The sequence below is a fragment of the Spea bombifrons genome, chromosome 13, assembly GCF_027358695.1.
Source record: "Spea bombifrons isolate aSpeBom1 chromosome 13, aSpeBom1.2.pri, whole genome shotgun sequence".
NCBI lineage: Eukaryota > Metazoa > Chordata > Amphibia > Anura > Pelobatidae > Spea > Spea bombifrons.
Genome location: NC_071099.1, coordinates 16,527,414 through 16,550,953, shown reverse-complemented (window position 1 = coordinate 16,550,953; position 23,540 = coordinate 16,527,414). Strand labels below are relative to the sequence as shown.

Sequence of the window (23,540 nt, the reverse complement as noted above, 5' to 3'; positions counted from 1 at the left end):
TATTCGAGCCAATACGGTATATGATATGTATATGTATATAGTATATGTATATATTATATGATATGTATATATGATATGTATGTATATATTATGATATATATATATATGTATATAGTATATGTATATAGAATACGTATATAGTATATGTATATATGATATAAATATGTATATATGATATGTATATATTATGATATGTATATTGTATATGATATGTATATATGATATGTATATTGTATATATTATATGATATATATGTATATAGTATATGTATATATTATGATTTGTATATGTATATATTTTATTATATGATATGTATATAGATATGTATATTGTATATATTATATGTGTATATATTATATATGTATATGTATATAGTATATGTATATTGTATATATATGATATGTATATATGATATGTATATATTATATGATATGTATATGTATGTGATATATATATAGTATATGGATATGTATATATGATATATATAGTATATATATATATGATATGAATATGTATATGTATATTATATGATATGTATATGTATATAATATGTATATTGTATATATATTATATGATATATAATGTATATATATATTATATACATATAATATACAATATATACATATATTATATATGTTTATGATATGTATATTGTATATGTATATTGTATATATGATATGTATAGTATATTGTATATATGATATGTATATAGGATATGTATATATTATATATATATATATGTATATAGTATATGTATAATGATATGTATATATTATATGTATGATATAAATATATAGTATATAAGTATATATGATATGTATATATATATATATATATTGTATATATGATATGTATATATTATGTATATTGTATTTATTATATGTATATATTATATGATAGTGTATGTATATAGCGTATGTATATATGATGTGTATGTATATACGTTGTGTTATATGCATATATGTTATGTTATATGCATGTGTATATTGTATATATTGTATGTATATATATATTTATTTATTATAATGGTTGGAAATATATAGCTCCACCCTCCCTGCAATGTGATTTTTTTTTCTTCAGGTTCACCAATTTCTCTTTATATGGATTGTAGAAGCATATCTGGCTCTGGGAAAAATTTTGCACAACAGAAATTTTCTGCGCACACCACCCAAGAACAATTTGAGGGAACATTGGTTTCAAGCTCTTTTTCTTATCTTTTTTTGTGAGTAGTTCTGTCCTCAACGTAGAGTATATAGATTATACATTATCTCCTTCTTACAAATGAAGTTGACCTTTCATGAGGCAAGTAACAGTCACTGAATAAACCCTACTGTCTACAGAATTATTTAGCAGGTATCTAGGTATCCACAAATTCCTTATTAGAGAAATAAAACTAAATTTGTATCCTGCATAACAGATTTAGAAAAATGACAGTAATATGAAAGAAAGTTTGCAGGCAATTGCTAAATTTATCCTTAAAACAGAGTGCAAATGTCTATAAAAACACACATGTACATATATCTGTGTAAAATATCAGTTGATTTGATAAAAGGCATATACATGCGTTATGAATAAAGAGAGCTGTATAAAAATATAGAACATTGAGATTTTCTGCCAGCAGAGGAACAGCTAAATTTTTTTCTTTAAATCCATGCATGTTCGGTGGCTGGCAGGAACAAATGCAGAAGGACCCCCGGAATCATAGAAAAGATGCGATTTCTGGTTTTTCAACAGCACCACGGATTCAGCTGCAATGAATTAACACTAGGTGGTGGTATTAGTTTTACTAAAGATGGCTTCTTTTATGACTTTTGGAGTCATCTTGAACAGTAAAATGGCTAATTAAGCACTGCTGGACAGTGGACTTGTTCCATTAGACATGAGGGCACCTTGGTACAGAATCAAAAGCTCGTTCCGTAATTGTCTTTGCTGCTAGATTTAGACCGTAAGCTCTACGGCTGGGGCGTAGTAGTTTTTGTGTCCTTCTGGAAGGATGCAATACCTCTTTCCACCACCTGATTCAAGCCGAGTCTTCTCAGCTGCTCCACCAAATTGATGCTGAAGATGCTTCTTTGGTTCTGAACAGAGTCTGAGGGTCCATTGACTGAATTATTGTCCACAAGAGCCCTTCCAAAACCTAAGCCCCTGAAAGTCCTACTCCACCCCAATTCAAAGAGGCCCGGCCTAGCATCAGGAACCGGTGCTCCTTCCTCACCAGGCCCAGGGTTTTTACTTCCTGCACCAGATATACCGTGTTCCTTTAGCAGGGTGACAAGTCCCAAAGGAGTGTTGCGTCCAGAGCTGGGCTGATCTTGGTTAGAAGGATCCAGATTTGTTTGAGGATGCCTTTGGGGTTCCAGGCTGACTGAACTTAGGCTCTCAAAGCTTCCACAAGAGGGAAGAACTGTGTTATGAAGACTAAAAAGTAAAGAGAAAGACATAAAAAAACAGTTTAATGGATTAAATCTTTACAAAATTGTCTCAAAACCTTTTTGTAGAATTCATACAAGACATTACTTGTTCTTGAGAATAACTGAAAACGGTTACTTTTCAGACATGTTGACCAATGAGAAGTTAGTGGATAGTCCCTTGCAGCACATTACACAACGCATCCCTCGCACCCCATCACTGGTCTAAGCCACCATCAACCCCTTCTTCTAACACCACAGAGGGCTCAGTTCATTGGACACTATCGTTTTAGTAAAGCAGTACTGCAACTTATATACATGCGAGATTCGCTGCAACTTCACTAGCAAAAAGAACGAGGCTCTTCAGATCATTCAAGTGAGATATGAAGATTAAGATCTTGTGATGTAGGACGTAAGTAGACTGAGACCAGTGAATGAGTGCAAAACGTTTGCTGTAACTTACAAAAAAAAAAGTTTGTTATAGAAACATTAAAAGGTGTCGTTAGCACATGCAACAGAAAGTTAGGTGTTAGAGAGAGGAAGCTTTTGCTGTGACTAGTAATCGGGTCGGTATTTATTCCCACAGACTGATGACTGTACCGGGGCAAACAAGGCACGGAAGGCCAGACATCTGTATAATGCATCAACATTTCTACAAACACTTTAATAATATAAATAAAAGGCTCCCTAGTGCCCCCGTGCTCTGCAGCAGCGTGCGCTGCTGCCGGCCCAGACCTCCCTACCAGTGATTCATGTTGAGTGTGCCTGATACTCAGCTCTGCGGTACGATTATGTCATATACCAGGCGTGTATGATATAGAGATATATATTATATATACTCCATCTCTCTGTGCATCCCTTGCGTGACAATAACAGCTGCTGATTGCCCAAGAGACGATGACGACTGTGGGCTTCTAAAGTTGACATGAGCTTCCAACGGTTGCAACCTTATTGGTCTAAAACGCCCATCATGTGTAACAAACAGAATGTTTGTCCGAGAAAATCATGCTATTAGAATAAGCTTGATGGCCAGGTGGTGTAGTACGGGCTTCTCTCTAATGTAATGGTTAATGGCAACAATCACGTTAGTAGAGACATAGATAGGTATGAAAGGGTCACAGTCAAGTCTGCGGGGGAAAATACCTTCCTCTGCACCCGCTTTTAAGCAGTAACCATTATGTAGGACAACTCAGCGGCCAAATACTAATTACCCAACTGCATATTCACGTTTATATAGATCAGTAGTTATGTAGATAGATGGATATTAGAAATGTGATTACACCCCCCTCTCTCAGGTATGTCAGGATTCTACGTACATTAACTGTGCATCAAAGTGCCCCGGACAGACTCTTCTCCAGACTGGCTGCTCTGGCGTCCTCTACTGGGAGCTATCATTACTCAAAGCACAGCGCCAATACGCCGCTAGTTTCAATGTATCGCTAGGTCTATATCACTAGTATAATAGTTGGAAAAATTCTAGAACTATCATTTATTTAAAACTAAGATAACCGGTCAATGCCGTTACCGCTGCCTATTTCCTTACTGAATAGTGTGCAACACCTACAAGTAGCTGGGATACTGCATACCAAGCCTAGCCAAGTGAACCCGCAAAGTTCTTGGTAGACTACAACTCTCAAGATCCTTTACGCATTCCCCATCTACACAGCTTCTGGTCGCTGAGTTGCCCCCAAGTACAGCTGAAGGTTACTGCTACCGGTCTACCTGGAAGCCTCGCTGCTGAGTATGACTCTGCGCTCAGACACATCTCAGAAAGTCAAGCATTGAAAAATGCGTTTCCACCAGGACCTGAAGTGCCTAGAAGCGTGAGGATGGAAATGGAAACATGAATGGAGGACAAGCGAACAAGTTCTCACAGGTGCAGAAAAGAGAGGACTCAGGTACCCATTCACCGGCAGCTGCCAAGGAAAGCACTTCCACATACAATGCATTTCACGGCTTTTCATCTTCATTATAATTCTCAAGAAACTAGCGACCAACAGTAATTAAAACATGAGCGAGCATCCAATTCTATATAAACATTATTGCAACAGTGCTGAAGACGAGCCAAAACGCATGTTAATAAAAGAAAAACTGGAGCGATGTATTTGTAAAGAATTTGGAAGTAGTACCCGGTTGTCTACTGGGGTGGCTAAGCCAACTCCCATCCTTCCGCTCCTATTCCCACTATATTTTAGAGCAGACAGTCATCTGCCAACAGTTTGCTTTGATCCATACTTTATCCAGCCATTGACTAAAACGATGTGCAATTAGTGTCATGACTGTACCTAGTCTTGCAAATTCAGTTTGAAGGCTCCATAAGGAGAAGCAATATCTATGAAGCCATATCCTTTAATACCATAGCCGATATACAATAGAGGACTTAATAAAAAAAAATGTTGTTCAAACGGGATGTAAATTGAAAGACAACTTTGAGATGAGACACAGACAAGCCCACTCACCTGGAGGTAACCATCGTAATGTCTTGGAGTGGGTGTGACATGCGACATGTGGTTATGGTGTAGGTAGACTGGGTCTGGGGAAGGTTGTTAACGGAAGAGAACACTGGAACACATAGGTAAGCTACAGGTTAGAACACAAGGAGCACGGGGGTGGGAAACATCTAATCAAGTTAGGACATAGAAGCAAAGACATGTTCCTGACCAAGACAGCTAGGTAGGTTAAGGATAGACGCCCTCATCAGCACCGTGTGATGTGATACATGGCAGATATACACACACAGTGGGGTTTGGAACAATACAGCTAATGTGAATAAACTGGGCTGTCGTATACATACAATATATTGGTGCACTTATCAGATTTATTCAATAAAAGCAAGGGTTTGCAGGATTCTATCATGTGTTAAGAAGCGTTAACCCTGGAACATTCACTGTATTATACACAGTATGGCTGGGCAAGCTGGTGAGATTTTAGACTAAAGGAGGCTAAGCAGACAAGATACTCACTGTTGGGCTTCTCTTTTCTTTTAACAGGTGTTGAGGAGGCCAAAGCTTGGAAGGAGATAGGTTCCAGGTCATCCTCCTCAAAGTCATTGAGGTTGTAGACATCTTCCACGTCAATGTCAAGTTCATGGAAGTCTTTGGTAAGGACACCAGGCCGGGGGTCCAGGATACCTCCCAGGTTGGGTTTAGCCAGTTGCTGCCAGTGCAAAAGGGTAGCTGAACCTAGAAAGGAAGAATGGTATAACGGGGTCAGAAGCCAGAAGTACCAAGTGGCACATAGATCTTGAAATGAAAAGGACGAGCTCCTCCAACTATTGAAAAACAATGTATGAATATACTATACAATTAAGAGAAACATATCAATGACAATGTGGTGCCTCTTACCCTCCAGTGGTTTGACAATTTGCAGTTTCTCTGGCAAGTGAGTCCGGGAACTCAGGGAGAAGCTGGAGCTGCCGCTAGCCTCGGAAATGCCAGAGTAGTTGGTGCCTGTAGACAGGATGCTCTCGTTGGGTGTAAGGAATCCACTTGAGATATCTCCATCTCTACGTAGTTTGAGCTCCCTCTCCTCATACAGACTGTCGGGAGAGTGCGAGTCCTGCTGGGAACTGAGTCTCTGCAGGGCTGCTGCAAGATCCTGACCTCCAGGTGTGCCTGGCATCCCCAACCTCTTCCCACCAACACTGGAAGAGAGAGAGCTGGTTGAGTCATTATCAGGAGATGCTAGACACCAGGTAAAATAATAAATAATTTTAAAACGAGGGAAGATACTAGAAAAATATAAACCTAAGCGCATTGCTAATGAGCTACATGAGATACATTGGGGTAAACTGCCAAGTTTTTCTTTCTCAATCAAACTCCTAGACAATATGATCCCTGCAGGCAGGAGAAGCTCGGAGAGGACAGGGCTTCTGTCCACACACTGGTTGGTACCAGTAACCGTTCCGAAGCATCCTACTTACGCTGAGGTTTCGCCGTCATGCCCAAGTAACAGCGTCTCCTCCTCTGGCAGGGCCATGCTGGCCCCCTCTGATTCATAGTGGCTCATGGGAGGGGTACCCACGCGGCTGGGGGCGGCTGAGGGCCTTCGTGATGATACCCGGGATCCAGTGACATTCTGCGGTGAAGGGCAGCGGGATTTGGCCCTCACAGCTTGATTAGCAGCTTTCACCGTCTCAAACACTCGCTTGTAGCTCCTGCAAAAGACATTAGATACATTGTTACCTTTACGTTTTATGAATATGGCCGTTCTCACACCCTCATTTAGTGCCATATAAACCTATTCTTTTGATTTTTGCAAGCATAGAGGCACCAGATTAGTGACGCACCCTTCAGAGTTATTCACCTTATACACCCATCTAACACGCTGGGTTCAGGTAGACAGCATTGGGTATTCAGGCATGCAGACACCTGTCCCCCCCCCCCAAACTCAATAAAACGAAACAAAACAGCCCTACTCATATCCTGAGATTGTAGGACAATTAGGAAACTCATTAGATCGCAGCCTTACCTGAGTTCTGAGGAGGCATCAATCCCCTTTCTCATCGTTCCTTCGATCTCAGCAGCTAATGAATCCTACCGACATAAAAATTGCCCATTAATATAAGAGATTGAGATGGGATCCATTATGACCGATGAGAAGAGACCGCACTTTCCGCAGTCCAGCTCCTAACACCATTAGCTTTTCAAACATCGGCCCCTTGTTCCCCACCTCTGATCAACCTGACCCTTCATCCTCGTTTAGTGGCCAATCCCAACCCCTCCTCACCAGTGGGAAGATGTTCAGGGTGCTGTATCTGCTGATGATGCTGTTGGGAAGGCTACGATTCCGCTGGTTCTTCAGCTCTTCCTGGGCCTCATGGAGCATGTCCTGGCACTCCTTGTGTTTCTCCTGCAGATCCACCAGCTGAAAGGGAAGAGACCGATGAAGAGTAGCTTAATATCAGCAAGGATGGCTACTGTTCACTTTATGGTATAGATGTAACAAGTGAAGCTCTCCCCAGAGGGCAGACAGACCCACAGACCAGGCACCCCAAAGGCCGACTGTGCCCCGGTTTATTGAACAAGATTCGTACCTCAGCCTTTAGCTGTTGCTCCCGCTCCTTCACAGCGGCCAGATGTTGCTGAAGCTCTTCGTTATCTGTGGAGCACTGTGGAAAGAGGGAGATTGCACATTAGAGAGATTGGAGGAATGGCGGATAAAATAAAGTCCTGGAGCCATGGTGCATGGATTCCATAGCAGATAATGCCATCCAAGTGGAATGACTTCAGGAATTCACAAACAGACTCACAGAGACGAGTGTTGGCCATCAATAATGGCCAACAATGGCACCGCCTCACCTTACATTACCTTGGTACATTCTGTCAGTAGTTATCTCTACACTTCCCATGATCCTACCCTGATATTCTATATGATGTCATATAACATATCCGTTGTGTTCATCACAAATAATTATGATTTTTTTTTTTAGACAGACTACAATCAATAATAATGAATTAGTCCTCCTTTGTATAATGAAATGATATCCTTGCTGCTTCTGTGCCACTCTAGGAACAGCGCATGCTATTGTGGGGCACAACTCACGTTTCTGCATTTCTGCTGTAGATGTACGATCTGAGCCAGGAGTTGGCTGATCTCTTCCTGCTGCCGCATGGAGTCTTCACCCCTTCGAGCCAGTTCCTCTGCCAACAGGGCCGCCTGTCTGCTGGCCTCGGCTTCACAGAGAGAGTTAATTAATATAACACATTCGATCGCAGCCCGCAGTAAATTCAAACCCTCAATATGACTGCTATAACACTATATTTACATCTTAAATATTGCAGCCTCATTGCAACACAAAAAGTTATATGACAAATGAAACCTTCGTACTTGACTTCATCAAAAGATTTAGTAGCAAAGGGATAAACCTGCTGAAAATCACAGATTTACAAATACACAAAACGGCAGTAAAATCAATCTTATATTTGGAATTACATCCGGAAAGAGTTACTTTAGGTTGAAAGAGGCTATTCCAGGATTTGAGGAGAACCCTGCTTAAGTACCATTGGGACAATGGAAACTATGACTGCCATAACTGTGACCCAACCCCTATTTACAAAGGGTAAAATAGCATAGAAAATGTTAAAGCATACTTTATACAATGTACGGACAGCATTTTCCCTCTGCAGATACTTGAGACATGATGCCTACATCTCTATATTCAGCAAAGGAAAATCTGTGGACCTTCTCCAATAGCTGATCATAGTGTGTGGCCTTCCATTAAACTGATCTACGACAAACGAATGTAACCTTGATAAAAAGCGTTGGATACTCACAGAACTGCTCCACACAATCCAGCATCAAGGAACCCTCTTGATCTTCGTATTCATTGGTAACATCAAGAATGTGGTTGGCCTGAGAAGAAACGTGGGGATTGACGTGAGACATCTGGTTTCCTCGGGCAGCGGTGCCATGGCTCCTACCCTTACCATTCAACTTACCTCATTGCGCATCTTCTCGTTGTCATCTTCCAAAGTCTTCAGTTTCTGCTGCAGGACATCCAGCTGGATGTTGTGCTGAAGACAGAATGAAGAGCCGTTCCGACGTAGCCTTTAAGAAGAGAGTTTGGAACGCAAGCAATCAAAGAGGGAAGACTATCCTCACATGTTTTATGGTTTCTATGTATTTTACTCTTGTGCTCTACGGAAGAGTTCTTGGCAAGGAATGAATCAGTAGAACGGGAATGTGTTTATTTAATAAAAAAAGGACTCGACACATAGTTGAGTTATCCTCAAAAATTTAGGGCAATTAGCTCCAATAGGTAGTGTTGGAATGATCAGAAATCTCTTGGCCATGGCCTCACTAATGAAAGCAAAAGAGATGCGATGTCACCACTGGAACTCTGAGGTCACACTCAATCACATCTCAACAAAGCAATACAGAAGGCGATAAGGGTCTTGCTTTACATATTATATTATTTATACGAGCGATTGCATGGAAAAAGGAACACGGGCAGCTTTTACCTTCCTTAGTGGATGGTCTTTTGTAAATACTGTAAAAATATTCATATTTGACATTATGTATTTGTACTGTTTTTCAGTTGACTTGGTACTTTTCAGCGCACTTATGCATAAACACAGATACGGAGCGGGGGATAAAACGTACGGGGTGGTGGCACCGGTCAAAGGCTCGCTCTCCGTGGCGTCGGCGTAGATGTGGAGAAGGTCTTCTCGCATTGACACTTCATGACGGAGCTGACAGATCTGAAGGCATAAACACAGATTAGCTTCTGATAAAGCCGGTCCGTCATCGTTATCTTAATTTAAGGCTTCATAATTAAGAGCGTATTGAACGAACATGCAGAAGAAAAACCTAAGTTGCTCTATGAATGTTTTTTATTCCCTCCTGCACAAAAAGTTGATAGACGTTGGTGTGGGGGTTTATAGCACTTTTTGGACAAACTAATAAAAAATTAAGTTTTTATTATGCTTGTTGCACTCTTTTTGTCTCCTTCATGCGTTTTGATTTAAATGCAATATTCTACAGACTACTAAAATAACCGATCTTCTGTAAATTAAACAAAAGGTGGTGGGTTTAGGGTCTGGTGGTCCGTCGTCGTCCTTGCCCCCTACACGTGCGGTAAAATCCTTACCTCCTCTTTGGCAGCCTCCAGCTGTTCTTCCAGAAACCCATTCTTCTTTGTCAGCTCTTGGTTCTGTTTTAGCAAAGATTGGCCGATGCGAGCGGCAAGCTCCAAGTCACGCTCTTTCTGCGATTATCATAGAAAAAATAGAATTTATTTCACTTTATGACGCAACTATTGTTGACGAGAGCGCGTCCGGTTCAAGAGACTTTTTACACGAATAGCGTTGATTTGCATTTTTCTTGGCTGGATAAAGCAAAGAGCCATTTTTCCGACGGCATTTAACCAAACCCGGGTTTATTACACACAGAAGAAACACTCACTTCTTCCAGCAGACTGGTGACGGCGTCTATGTCCCGATAAGTCTTGGTCACTCTGCCCACTCGCTCGGAACACAGGACTGGAAGACAAAGCAGTTTTTTTAAGTGAAAATCCTAGCAATTTCTAACTACCTGATAAATATTTCTCATTTAAGACATAGCGAGGGTCTTATCTGGATCACGCCAGATGGCAGACGTTCATCGTATTAGATGGACTGCGGATGACCTGCTTAGTCTACTTAACTGATGACATCAGATAAAGAGGGCCTATGTCATCAGCTGAAGTGTATGTTATACGCACTGGCATTTTAACATTAAAACATAAATTTAAGGGTTTCTGTAAAAATTGGCTTCTTAAGGAGGTACCAGGAGACTCAACGGGACCCCGCAATAACCAAAAAAAAACACATCAGTCTTTAAACAAAGTCGTCTGAGGCTTGAAGCACCAAAAACTGGAAATATTTAAGATTTTGTTAAAATTGCAAAATGTGCATTCCGGGACATCATGCTTCAATGCACTTTTGGTAGCCAGAATTTTAGTTCATTCTTGCAAACCATAAATAATGACCCACAGCGGCCACCCCCCCCCAAATCGCCCAGAAGGGTAGGAGAAGCCCGTCAGCGGAGCAGACGCTAATTGGAAATAATTGGGATTTGATAACCGTAAACAGAAAGTGGACGTCGGGAGAGAACGGGGTCGGGGTAGAATTCGCAGTCTCCCCCTATTAAAAACTCAAAAGTTTGTTTAAAAAAAGTCAAAAGAAAAACAAAATAATATGACTGCATCACAGTGAAAGATACAATATTTCCTGAAAGTTTTTTTCCTGTTGTGTTTATAAATAAAACCAAAATAGTTAACAACATCTGTTTTTAGTAACCAAAAATGTGGTTTTTTTTTTGTTTTTTTTTTCCAGGTCCGGCCCATTTAGAGTTCCCCGGTGCGGTTATTACTTTTATTTCTTGTGCCAGACTTTTGGACTGCAGTCTAAGGGAGAATCTAATTGTGTCTCTGGTTATAGGATCTACTGGATCGCATCAAATATTTTCAACAACCATTCCCAGATCCAGACAGAAGCTCTCCGCCCCCCAACCCCCCCCCCCCCCGAGAACACGTTCTTCATTCAAAAACACAAATGTACAAAAAAAGAAGTTAGGTTTTATCTAGAATAGGGACTTCTTATAGGATCCAATCTATTGGTTAAGATTCCTTAGACAAGAAATGACTTTTATGGGACCACCCTACAGGATGGCGCATTATATGTCTGGGGCCAGGAGCTTGCAATTAATCAACTCTATGACACAAAGCAGGTCATCCAAACAGTAAAAAGAGATAGAAAGTGTTATCAGACCACCCAGAAACTTACGACAACAATTCATGACAGCTGGTCTCTATCCAGAAAAACAACAAAGACTGCTGCGGATTACAACTCTAACCATGCTCAGCCAGCGCACTGAAACAGCACTCCTACTAACGCTACGTCTGCAGAACATGCACAGCGAGACACAATAACCAAACCGTAATAAAATAAGAATCATCCAGGCGGGCAATCATTTCCAAGACGCTACTACATTTAGATGTGTTTACAGAATAGGCAGAAGAGCTTACAATCTAATGCAATAAAAACGCATAACGGTTACATTTAACATCAGGCTTTCACTGCATGTGGACCTTTTAACAGTTGACACCAGGGTTCTGCTGCCTGGGGGGGGGGTTCTGCTGCCTCGGGGGGGGCTTCTGTTGACGATGTTTTGTTATGAATGTAAATTACCTTCTCCGAGCGCATCGGTCATGGAGTCAAAGTCACTTTCAAAAATGATATTCCCATTGCATTCGTAGTCATAATTGGAGGTGCTGCTCCAGAACTCCATGGTCTCAGTGCTGCCAGTCAGGGGGTCTCCTGACCTTTGGCCAAAAAAAATTTCTAAATCAATGGGGGATGTGGACGTATAGAAGAGAAATAATGGGGCGCAGGGAGCGTAAGAACCGGCAGGTCCCCCCAGGAAGCCCACTCATATCCTGACGTCCCCAGGCTTTAGGCATCAGGAGGTGCGAAAACAATAATAATAATAATAATAATAATAGGTATTTAACAACTGGGACCATGCACTGCTCTCGACTGCTCTGAGGGCGGCCAGTCAGCTCCGCTCTAATTTATAGCCTCGTGGCTCTGTGTACACCTGGCTGGGAAGTCCCATCGCCCGAGGGGGGGGAGAGGCAGGACTGCAAAACATTGTTCCAACTCTCAATCTAAAATGACAGACCCCTTTCAGATGCTAAAAAATGCCCAGCCCCCATTGTTGTTCTGCTCCAACCCTTTTTTTGGTCCACTCAGCTGTGTTTATCAACAGACTGATCATAAATGCGGATTACCCCTGCCTTCTCCGAGAATTGGTACATCCCAAACGCTGGCAATCAATCATTCCACCTGCTCTTATCAGACTCATAACAAACAAAAACATTTACAAGGAAAAGGAGTATCAAATACACGATACCGACACGCAAACGCACGTACACACACACACCAACACGCCTGCGCATATACACCTACCACGCCACACACACTGACCTAAAAGCTACAATGTTACAATTATTACCAATTCTTTCTAAAGCTATTTAGTTGAAAATGGATATCTTTTATTGGGGCAACGTAAGCTTTCAGGACCTCACAAATATAACCCCCCCAAAAAAAATTCCAGATCCTGTCCAGTACGGCCCTTCCGAACAGTGATTGGTTAATATCGTCGGCAGAGTAGTAGATGAGTTAGAACTAAATAACATTTGAAGCTGTTGGGAGATTACGAGTCCCAAACAGATAGGTTTCCTGATCTACAGGCCGGCACGAGCCGCATGCACACTGACGGACTAACGAACTCTAAAGCAATGGTCTCCAAAGACGATCACAGCGCTGTACACAGGAAAAACCCGTATAGGCACCATTGTCTGTTTTGTACACAACACCGAAAACAGATATACAGCGAGTTGGAGACCCCTAGGATCGAACCTAGGATGGTAACCTGAGACCACAAATCAATGACATCATAAAAATCGATGACATCATAAAAGTGGTTTTAGTAAATATATGCAAACTATGGTGCACAAAAAAAAGTTTTCCGATTCCACACGTGCAATTTGCCCATAAGCTCTAAGGGTTAACTCAAGTCTAAAACAAGTTTGAGATGTCTGCTCCTGTTAGCCGCGGGTCGGTGCATCCACCACGTCTACAAGGAAGCGCGGACTGATTTCCCAACTGAGAAAACACAGCGTCAAACAACACGGCAAAACAGAGAAAGATTAGCAGGCGACAATAACCTCTACCGCATCTGCTGAGAAGCCTGTCCATGAATCCACCCTGGGCAAAGTACTACTTTCATAGATCTCCCATACTTAAACATGTTTTGAGTCTCCAATCGCGATCCGATAATTCCACGAAGGTCAAGGAGTTATCCACTAATGTCCTGGAGCCACGTGTGTGACGTAAAAGTGTAAAACCTGCTCACAATATAATAGAGTGCATGTACTTAGAGTGTAAGCTCTTCGGTCAAGAAACTGTATTTTCAATTTAAAGGCACTTAGCAGGTCGCTAAGGGTACATTACCCACTAACCGTTATTTCACTAAAGCTCTGAGGTTAGCAGACTTCCGACGGCGTAATCTTCTTAATGATATCTTAAGACTGCCGATTACAACAGCCAACGCGCAGTAAATATAGAAAGGAACAAAGTGTTTTTTTTATTTTTTTTTGGTTCTTTCCCACCTTATATATGCAATTAATCCCAATTAAATAGTAAATAAAATACATACAATGAATACAATTCATTAACTATATTTAAATATAAATATATATATAATTCATTGAATTAAATATTTAATTAAATGTAATTAACTATATTTAAATATATATAATTCATTGAATTAAATATAACGATATTTAAAAATAAATATATATAATATAATCCATTGAATTAAATATTTAATTAAATGTAATTAACTATATTTAAATATAAATATATATATAATTCATTAACTATTTAAAAATAAATATATTATATTTATTTAATACAATATTCTGCGGTATTAGAGGTCCAGTGCTGAAAAGGTTAATATTTTTCTTCCCGGTTAAGTATGTAAATGGCGTAGCCACAAAATAATTAATGGGGAATTAACGCAGTTGGAATACAAGTGTAGGCAGTAAACCCAGCTTGAGACAGAGTCCCCACAATGCCCTGCTTCCTGCCCTTTAGCCATGCAAAGTTGAGACTTCTATTGTCGTGTAGAGTTGGAGCTCAGATTTGCTCCAGGGGACAACCTCCTCATTCCACCTTCTGAAGATTAAGGTCCTCCATTGGAGACGTGCTGCGCGGCACATCCGCAGCCCCCTACAGTGTGCCGGCTGTACAGAAAGGCCGTCACTCAGGAATCCAGAAAAACAAGGGAGGGATATACCCAAAAATCTGGCCGGCCCTTCTTCTGTTTCTGTTCTTTTTTGTGTCTTATTCGGGTTACTTTAGTCATCTGTGTATCTCGAGGTGACTTGTGGGCCGCACTCTTAACTTTCCCTAAAAGTAGTATTTTTGATGGTATATTGAGGGTAGGTGATAATGGAGTATTTCCAGACAAGTGTTGTATACGAGCACTCTCCGTGCCGTAGGGAGTGGGGTTTAAGGGGCAAAGTCCTACAATCGGTAGAAAAGGCACACCCTGCTGATAAGAAGTAGGGTTGTTTTGTGTTCTCACCGAGGTGGTACTGAAAACATACACCTGGATATTCCACCCCCGCCAACCCCCCCCCCCGGGGCAAACTGGCCAAATAAGTTTAACCATTGTAACCTGATCCTCCTCACCACGGGCCTCAACAGGCTCTTATCATAAACACATCAATGTCCTCCAAACACGTCTGCAGCCCGACACCTTCATCATCTACATATATCACTCGCGCAATATCCACATACCTTCTATACCTCCCAATCATCCTATTTTATTTTCCCCCAAGACAATGACTTTTTTTATCTATCCCTTTATCCCACCAAGCTGCCCCACTTTTGCAGGCGTTGGGGATCCAGGACCGGTTGGGGAGATCCTCTGATCTCCGCTGACCAACCCACAGAACTTGAAAATCAATCAAGTCTCCGGTGGCCACCGCATTGCATGCAAGATGGTGGAATGGGTAATGTAGGTTGGTGGTCCCATCATGGACCTGCCCCTACCTGCATCCATCCCCGTCCCCCAGCGAAGGTGTCCTAATTTGGCTTTCCGTTTGTATGCATCTCCATAATCTCTTAAATGTTCTTAAGGTTTCTCCCCCCCTAAGAGGTCGGTTGAAAACCGGAGCGAATTGAAAACAAAACAGACCCCCGTGGACCCATCGCTGATGGGTGGTCAACAGAACGTTAGGGTGGAAGCTTCCATGTATTTATTGCTTATTATAACCGGCAAACACGATCACAAAATGTAAATGTAGAGTACGGAACTTTAAGATGAAGGATTTGGGGAAATGGACCGATCTGTTAACCACAGAAAATCTTATTATTCATTAATAAATAAACCCGTCCGTGAAATCTGAAACGTAACGCGGTAACTCACGGAAATATTTGAGAGTCTCGTCTATCTGCTCAGGGGTGAGCCGGAGGGACAGGTCAGCGGGCAAGAGCGGCGTGTGCAGCCAGTCGTCGTGCTCGTAGCCGAACATGGTGTCCGCGCGCAGGGTGTAGCGAGGGAGCTGCTCCCGGAGAAGGCTAATGATCTCCACTTCCGGCACATCTCCGCTGGTGCACACATCTGACGGAAGACGGAGAAAGGGTTAATACGTGCAGTACCCACTAAGATATGGGAAACATAAGTCAGCTTGGTTAGCGATACAAAGGTATTCCAAGTGATGGTATTTCTACTTCCCATTTCTGGCCAGCTTCAGCCAAGCATTGATCATAAAGAACATACAAAGGGGGGGGGTCTATTCACTAAAGGGAGAGCTGTGGTTTTAACTCTCCCACTATACATTATGAAGGGCCAACACAGGCAGATTAGGCATATTTGGAGATATAAGGGTTAATCAGAAAAATAACAAAAGCGCCAAATGCTTCCAGACTTTTAAAGCCAATCATAACTTTTTGTTTCAGGAAACAGAAGCTGAACTAGAACGCCGATGATCCTCAGAGAATTACGCACTCCGTTGGCCCAGAATGGATGGACAGCCGCCTGTTGGCTTGTAGAATTTTCCTTTCGGCAGAGAAAATACTTTGCAGAGCTTTACCAATTCTTATAAGACAAGACCCAGAGCAGATAACTTGGAAACAGTCCGGCTGGAGATTAAGACGCTGCCTTTATGTTTACAAAGTGTTTCTAAGCCACGGGACAGGACCTAGAAGTGAGAGCCTGAACTATCTTATTCCATTTAAGACTTTTATAACTAAACAGGGCAGTCTTAGCATCGTTGAATGTCCATCAGGAATATGTTTTCCTGATACATATTGTTACTGGGAACACTTGATCTTCATATGGAATCATAGAGACCCAAAACAGCATCCTAAAATTGCCCGTGTTGTCTTCATGTAATTAAACCTTTGAAGAAAGCCTAAACTTATAGATCTGTTAAGCTTTATTTATTATCACTTTTTTATTTTTGTTATCACTTTTTTTTGTCTAAGTGGAACCGCACCTTTAAAGTGTTCCCACAAGAAGACTTTCTCAGGTGTTGGCTCCCAAGTCCCATGAACAGAACATGATTCCAGGATCTTAGATGAGCACAGGAGGACCAATCTGTGTCTTTTGGTTCTGTTAGAATCTTCAGTCGAATGTAATAATTATTTATTGTGCCAGCATAGCCATATAAGCTTCTTGGGATATCAGAGGCCTCGTCTTCTTGTGGAATCTTTTCTACGTTGGCCCAATAATAGGTACACTATATGGACTATTACACCAACAGGGACTTTGATGACATCACATTCTAAACACATAGACATTAATATGAAGTTGATCCCCCCCTTGCAGCCTTAACAGCTTCCACTCTTCTGGGATGTCATAAAAGTCCCTGTTGGTGTAATGGTCATGTGTCCCAATACTTTTGTCCATATAGTGTAAGACCTTCAACTAAAGAAGCCATTATCTCTTGGGCCAACATGGCGACATCCTTACCCTACTTTAAAAAACCACCACGGTTTTGTTGAGGAGATCCTGAAAGTGTCAAAGGTTAGAGGAGTCTTTGAGAACCGAGGGGCTCTACCTTGCGTTGCAGACACTGGATGGAACACTGGATGGAATCGGGGGTTAATATTCATTAATGTGGTTCTCCAACAACGCAGGCGCTACAAGCCCTTTGTTGTTGATGGAAACACAGACGTGACTAACAATGTAACATGAACTCTGTACACCATGATAGACAGGCTGACAAGTGTGTTTATACAATGAGTGACAGATAAGCTCCCTAATGTGCAGCTCTCCTGAAAACAAATGAGGGAGGAACTTGTGGGCCACTAGGGCTTTCAAGGTGTTTTCAAAGTCTGCGGAGAACGTGGTGAACCAGCCATACCACCACATTTGGTGTGCACTGCCCTCTACTGTTCAGTTCCTGAACAGCAGTCATTTTTCACCTGTACGTTGTACTAAGCAATGAACTTCTCAACCATACATTTCCTACCTATGACAAGTTATATACCCACGCCGTTACATTACATCAGAAGCCATACTAGGCTGTGTGACGGAATACTGTTTACAGATGGACCACTGGCATTTGGTGGGGAATAAAGCTAGCTTGCCTGACACCGCTGCCCTGTCTGGGGAAGCCCACCTGTGATTGTAGAAGCATCTCGGAGGGTAGCGCCCCTGTCAGCCGACTTTCTTGGCACCTCATTGTCCTGGGAGGCAGGGTTGGCGGCAGACAGGTGGTTGTCGGCCGGGTACGCAAGTGTGGTTCTGGCTGCCTCCTCACGTTGTGCGGAGGAGTCCAGCTTGGCAGAAGTCAGAGGAAGAAGCAGACTGCCATGCACTGGGGTTCTCAATGGACCGTGATCTGGAAGGCAGAACAAATAACCAGGCCTTTCTTCAGCGAGGCCAAAGCCAGTACCCCTGCAAAATAAGGAGAATCGGAATTACGGTTTACATCTCAATCCAGTTACATCTCAAGTGTTCACATTAGCCGTAAAGTCACAGTGTAAGAAATTCACTCCGCAACAAACACTACACGCCAAACGTTTAATAATCTTCTTAAAAGTCACATCGAAGACAGTTGTGCGTTTGGATGATATAAGCATACAAATAAACATATCTCCATCTCTGAGAAGCCGAGATCCGTGGCAAATGTGGCAAAACTGGTACAATAATGATTTTCCAGCTCAGTAAACCTCTCCTCGTCTTTTCAGCCGTCCCTTACAAAGGCTTCCCGGAAAAATCGGCCTCCACCAACATAAATGAATAATAATAAATGATAATGGCAGATTTATGAAAGCGACAGACCTGTTTAATAATTTAGCCCATAAATTGTTTTTTTGTGGCTATTGTATCTGTTCTTGCATTATAAATAATATAAAATGAATGCTGCTCTTTAAACTAATCTGTGTATTATACTACTTTACCACTAGAGGGCGCCAGAGCAGCAAGAGTCCTGTGCTTTACTCTAGTCAAAGGTACCGTTGTGGAGTTTACAGTTTGGACACCAGAGGGCGACAGTGTAGCAGGATATACCGATGGGTAGCGCACCTTCTTAACAATGGAGCAAGAAGTATTCTGGAAGATAACCATTTGAACACTAGAGGGCAGCAGTTTACAGTTATTCCCAATGGGGTTAATATTGTTATAAGCCCCATTGGAGTAATAAAGTATATTTTTTCCCCATGTTTTCTCATTAAGTCCTACGTTGAAGAGCATCACCAGAATAGCCATATGAATATACGTGTGATGGCAGGTAAGATATGTTTAACCCTTTCAGTCTTCCTGTTCCATGCTGTCCCCGATGGGTTAAGTCAGTTCCTTAGATTCCACGACCATAGAGAGGCATCACTGGTTTACAGAAGGCCTATTTGAGGTTGACAGTTTCTCTCTTTGATTTGTACCCGAGACCCCATGAGGAATTATCCCAAGATACAGAAAAAAAGGTTTCACCTGCAGCAAAAAACAACAGTAATTTTTCCTAAAAATAAATAAAATACCGGCCACTAATGAGCTTACTCGTGTCCGAGCTACTCGGTGAACCAGCCACTACCAGGTAGTAGCCTCGTTCATCAGTGCTGGACATGGTCTGCTTGGAGGTAAATTCAAACGTTAGTCATCGGATGCTCAGGTTTCCTTTTGGTGCTTAATGATCCCCGTTAACACGTCTTCCTGCATTTCTTATGGTCACTTCTCCAGTTACTGGTCACCTACATACCTACCAATCATCTCCCAGCATCTAGAGCCTTATAAAACGCAGCAAGGACAATATGTGGGGCATTTATGGTGACGACTCTAACTGTCTTACTATTTCTTTAATTCCCTCAGGACGTGTGATGTATCATGACGTCATGAATCAAGGTGACCTCAGGCATTAGGGAGGGTATACAATGTAATCCCCTTCCAATGCTTGGCATTGCTTCTGGCCCCTGGCCCCTTCCAGTGCTTGGCATGGCCCCTGACCCCTTCCAATGCTTGGCATGGCCCCTGGTGGAAGCCAAGCCTGTCCTGTAATTAACCCCTTATATTTACATGCCCACACAATCAGTTTTATCACATTTTAAAATAGACTGGGCACATTTCCCAAATCTGACATTTTACAGCAATATTTTTGGGGGAAGCCATCTTTACTTTCTTGTTATTGGATTTCCATAGCTATTCAGCCCCATTTTTACCTAGGCCCTATTAAGTAGCCGACTGCTGCCAATTGGTTCAGGCAGGCTTTTTTATGGGTGGGGTAAGCAGATGGGGGTGAGAATTTCCAGACGGGAAATTCATCAGATAATGCTGGGCCTGCCACAGGCTGCCACTAACCTCATTTTCCATCAGGGAAAAACTTTTAAAATCTCCAAAACAATTACATCGATAAATGTCGATAAATCGATTAAAAGAAAAACACAATGATGGCTACACTTGGTAGTAATGAGGCGGGGGAGGGGGGGGATTAGGATTCCTTCCTGACAGAAGATATTTAGAAGACATCTTGCATACAAAAGTAGGAGACCCCTTTCTGTGGACTGCTGCGCTTAAGTTAATGTTTCCCCTCAGAATAAACAGGATGACAAACAAGACCAACGTAGGTCTACGTTCCAAACGCTCGTTATCCATCCATTTACAATCAGATACAATCAGACCTGAGATGAAAGACCTGATGCCTTCAAAGACACGAGGCGTCCCAAATGTTTGTCGTGGGTAAACACCTCGCTATATCATCTGTCCTCGCCAGGCTGTAACACTATAGCTAAAATACACCTAACTCCTATGTGAGAAACGAGTATAAAAGCGTTATTTTACATCCGGCCGGGGGAAGACATTTTAGTCCGCACGCTTTACTTCCTGCCGTCTGTAGATCGCAGCCCGAAAAATGAGACGTGGAAAATAAATGAAAGCCTGAAGGCCACACAGTCTGAAGATGTTTAGATATGAAACACGTGTATTTTCATGAGAAACACAAAGTCTTAATACTGAAGTCCTAGAAGGGAGAGCCGCTTTGTGTCGCAGACCATATTGTTGGCTTCCGTCTCTATCCAATCATTGCACAGCAGGAACATCAGGGTCGCCGGTCCATCTAAACCTAACAAGCGTAAAGTTCTAGGAGATGTACCCAGCGCTTTGCACAAAAAAAAAACAAGAGGTCAAATAAGCGCAGTAATAAGTAGAGTGGTCTACAGCCTGACCAGGAACGACCAGAGGACCTGCAGAGGACTTCTTAACGCCTGGTCACCAGGCTTCCTCTGATTATAATACGGAATTGATTTTGATGGAACCGCGTAGCATTTCATTTCCATGACTGCTTTTAAAAGTTATTATTACGCAATAATAATAATAATAATAATAACAACAACAATAAGGATTTTGGACACCTGTCTAGGACTCCAACCATAATTTCTGGATACCGCCAGTTTTTATCTACATCCTGCCAATTCAAGGACAATTAGTGGTCCGGGGCGGCTGGTATACCAGCTATTCGTTTAACGATTAACCAGCGGACAGTCCTAAGAACCGGTGGCTTTGTTCACTTGACCAGTCCTATTGATAAGTGGCTAATCCCCTCAGACCTTTGGACCGAAGATGATGGGGGGGGGGGGTTCTCAGTCCAGCTTCACAAAGTGCCAAAAGCTTCCATAATAACTCACATGCAATGAGTGTAACATGTATTAAAAAAAAGCCATATAATATTTCAATTATATTTCAAAATATTATAAATAATAATAATAAATAATAAAATATTTAAAAAATATCATAACTTGCATACGATACAGTTTAATATGGATTAAAAAAAAAGACATAATATATAATTAAAATAAATATTTAAAGAATCCATAATAACTCACGTGGTACAGTTAAATATGCATTAAAAATGACATCATATTTCAAATACCGGTATATTTAAAAATATTATATAATAAAATAAATATTTAAAGAATTCATAATAACTCGCATACAGTACAGCTGAACATGTTATAAAAAAAAGGACATATGATATTTAAACCATATTTTAAATATATTATCAACAATATTAATAAAAATATTATTATTAATAATAAGATTTAAAGAATCTTTAATATATAAACTTAAAAGTCAGACTGGAAGGAAACTTTTTTTAGATTGCCCCTTTTGGCATTGAACGGGGGCTAACAGGTGTTCTGGTGCTGATACCAACAGCATTATTATATGATCAAGGAGAAAGGTGCATCATTCTCCAAATTAATTGTTCCGAATAAAATAAATGAAAGCGTTAATGAGCCCCCCTCCCCAGCATCCGTGACATCATAAACGGGTCCCGGTTAACTTTTCACTACCAGAAAGTTGTACAACCCTCACCGCAAGGCTACCACAGTTACCTGATTTAATCCGCCCCAGAATGAGATGCACTAAAGAGGCGACAGATTAAGATGAAAAAACACATTTTTGTTTGGTTTTATTTTTTTTTGTAATTGAGATTTTTTTTTTTATGTAATTAACAGACGATCTCCAGAGCCACACCATAAACCAGGTCTCATTAAAGTACGTTCTACCCCGTTACACTCTGATGTTACCAGCAAGTTTAAGGTGAAGGAGTGTGGATTAACCCTGCTGGGAAAAGGATCTCCCATAATCCAGTACTGACCTCGCAGGTTTGTAGCGCATGGTGTATCTGCAGCGGGTACCCCGGGGAGGCTGCTGTTTGTCCCGCTCACATCCTGACGACTGAGCCCTGATCCCAGCACCTGGCTGCTGCTGGCTGTACTGGTGGAACTGGGGAGAGGAAATGCTGCCTGCAGACTATTTAAACCGGAGCCACGGGAGGAGGAGACACGGCCGGGGAGGACTAAGGACAGAGTGACAGAGACACCGACACGAGATACACGACAAGTGTCACCGTCACAGACACAATGGGGAAAATCACTTACCTCACCTCTCACCCCTCCTAGTACACAGACCTATCACCCCTCCTAATACACAGACATCAGGACACAGACCTCTCACCCCTCCTAATACACAGACATCAGGACACAGACCTCTCACCCCTCCTAATACACAGACATCAGGACACAGACCTCTCACCCCTACCAATACACAGACATCAGGACACAGACCTCTCACCCCTCCTAATACACAGACATCAGGACACAGACCTCTCACCCCTCCTAATACACAGACATCAGGACACAGACCCCTCACCCCTCCTAATACACAGACACCAGGACACAGACCTCTCACCCCTCCTAGTACACAGACCTATCACCCCTCCTAATACACAGACATCAGGACACAGACCTCTCACCCCTACCAATACACAGACATCAGGACACAGACCTCTCACCCCTCCTAATACACAGACATCAGGACGCAGACCTCTCAGTCCTACTAGCATAGCGGTGAGCACCACAGGGTCCCTACGCATGCACTGTTACCGGGATCTTCCGTTTATTCCTTTCCGCTGCAGCTTCTCATTAACACACAATCCGTAATCACGTCTTCCACCCCTCGCAATGCCCTGAATAAAAAGGTTCAAGGAGAACGGCTTTGCTCTGAATAAGACTTTCCCCCGATGCACAACTCAAGCGTTTCCATTGTCTCCTAATGTTATACTAATTAAACGTCACATTT

The 23,540-nt window shown here is 41.8% G+C and overlaps 1 protein-coding gene across 4 annotated transcripts; it reads right to left on the bottom strand.

Moving 5' to 3' along the window:
• Nucleotides 1-1,449: 1,449 nt before the first annotated feature.
• Nucleotides 1,450-22,844, bottom strand: HAP1 (huntingtin associated protein 1). 4 transcript variants are annotated; one of them, XM_053453403.1, is made up of 18 exons: nt 22,558-22,844; nt 18,091-18,368; nt 15,891-16,085; nt 10,314-10,390; nt 10,000-10,116; nt 9,513-9,610; nt 8,849-8,957; nt 8,684-8,762; nt 7,953-8,083; nt 7,444-7,518; nt 7,137-7,274; nt 6,879-6,943; nt 6,331-6,564; nt 5,753-6,051; nt 5,372-5,590; nt 4,868-4,970; nt 4,131-4,223; nt 2,284-2,418 (listed from the first exon to the last, which is right to left on the bottom strand). In XM_053453403.1, exons 1-17 carry the CDS (start codon nt 22,575-22,577, stop codon nt 4,175-4,177), a joined length of 2,286 nt encoding a protein of 761 aa, XP_053309378.1. In that variant the 5' UTR covers nt 22,578-22,844; the 3' UTR covers nt 2,284-2,418; nt 4,131-4,174. The 4 variants fall into 4 exon arrangements, with proteins under 4 accessions (XP_053309376.1, XP_053309377.1, XP_053309379.1 ...); XM_053453401.1 differs by lacking the exon at nt 4,131-4,223 and having other exon boundaries at nt 1,450-2,418; XM_053453404.1 differs by lacking the exons at nt 4,131-4,223; nt 4,868-4,970 and having other exon boundaries at nt 2,238-2,418.
• Nucleotides 22,845-23,540: the final 696 nt, after the last annotated feature.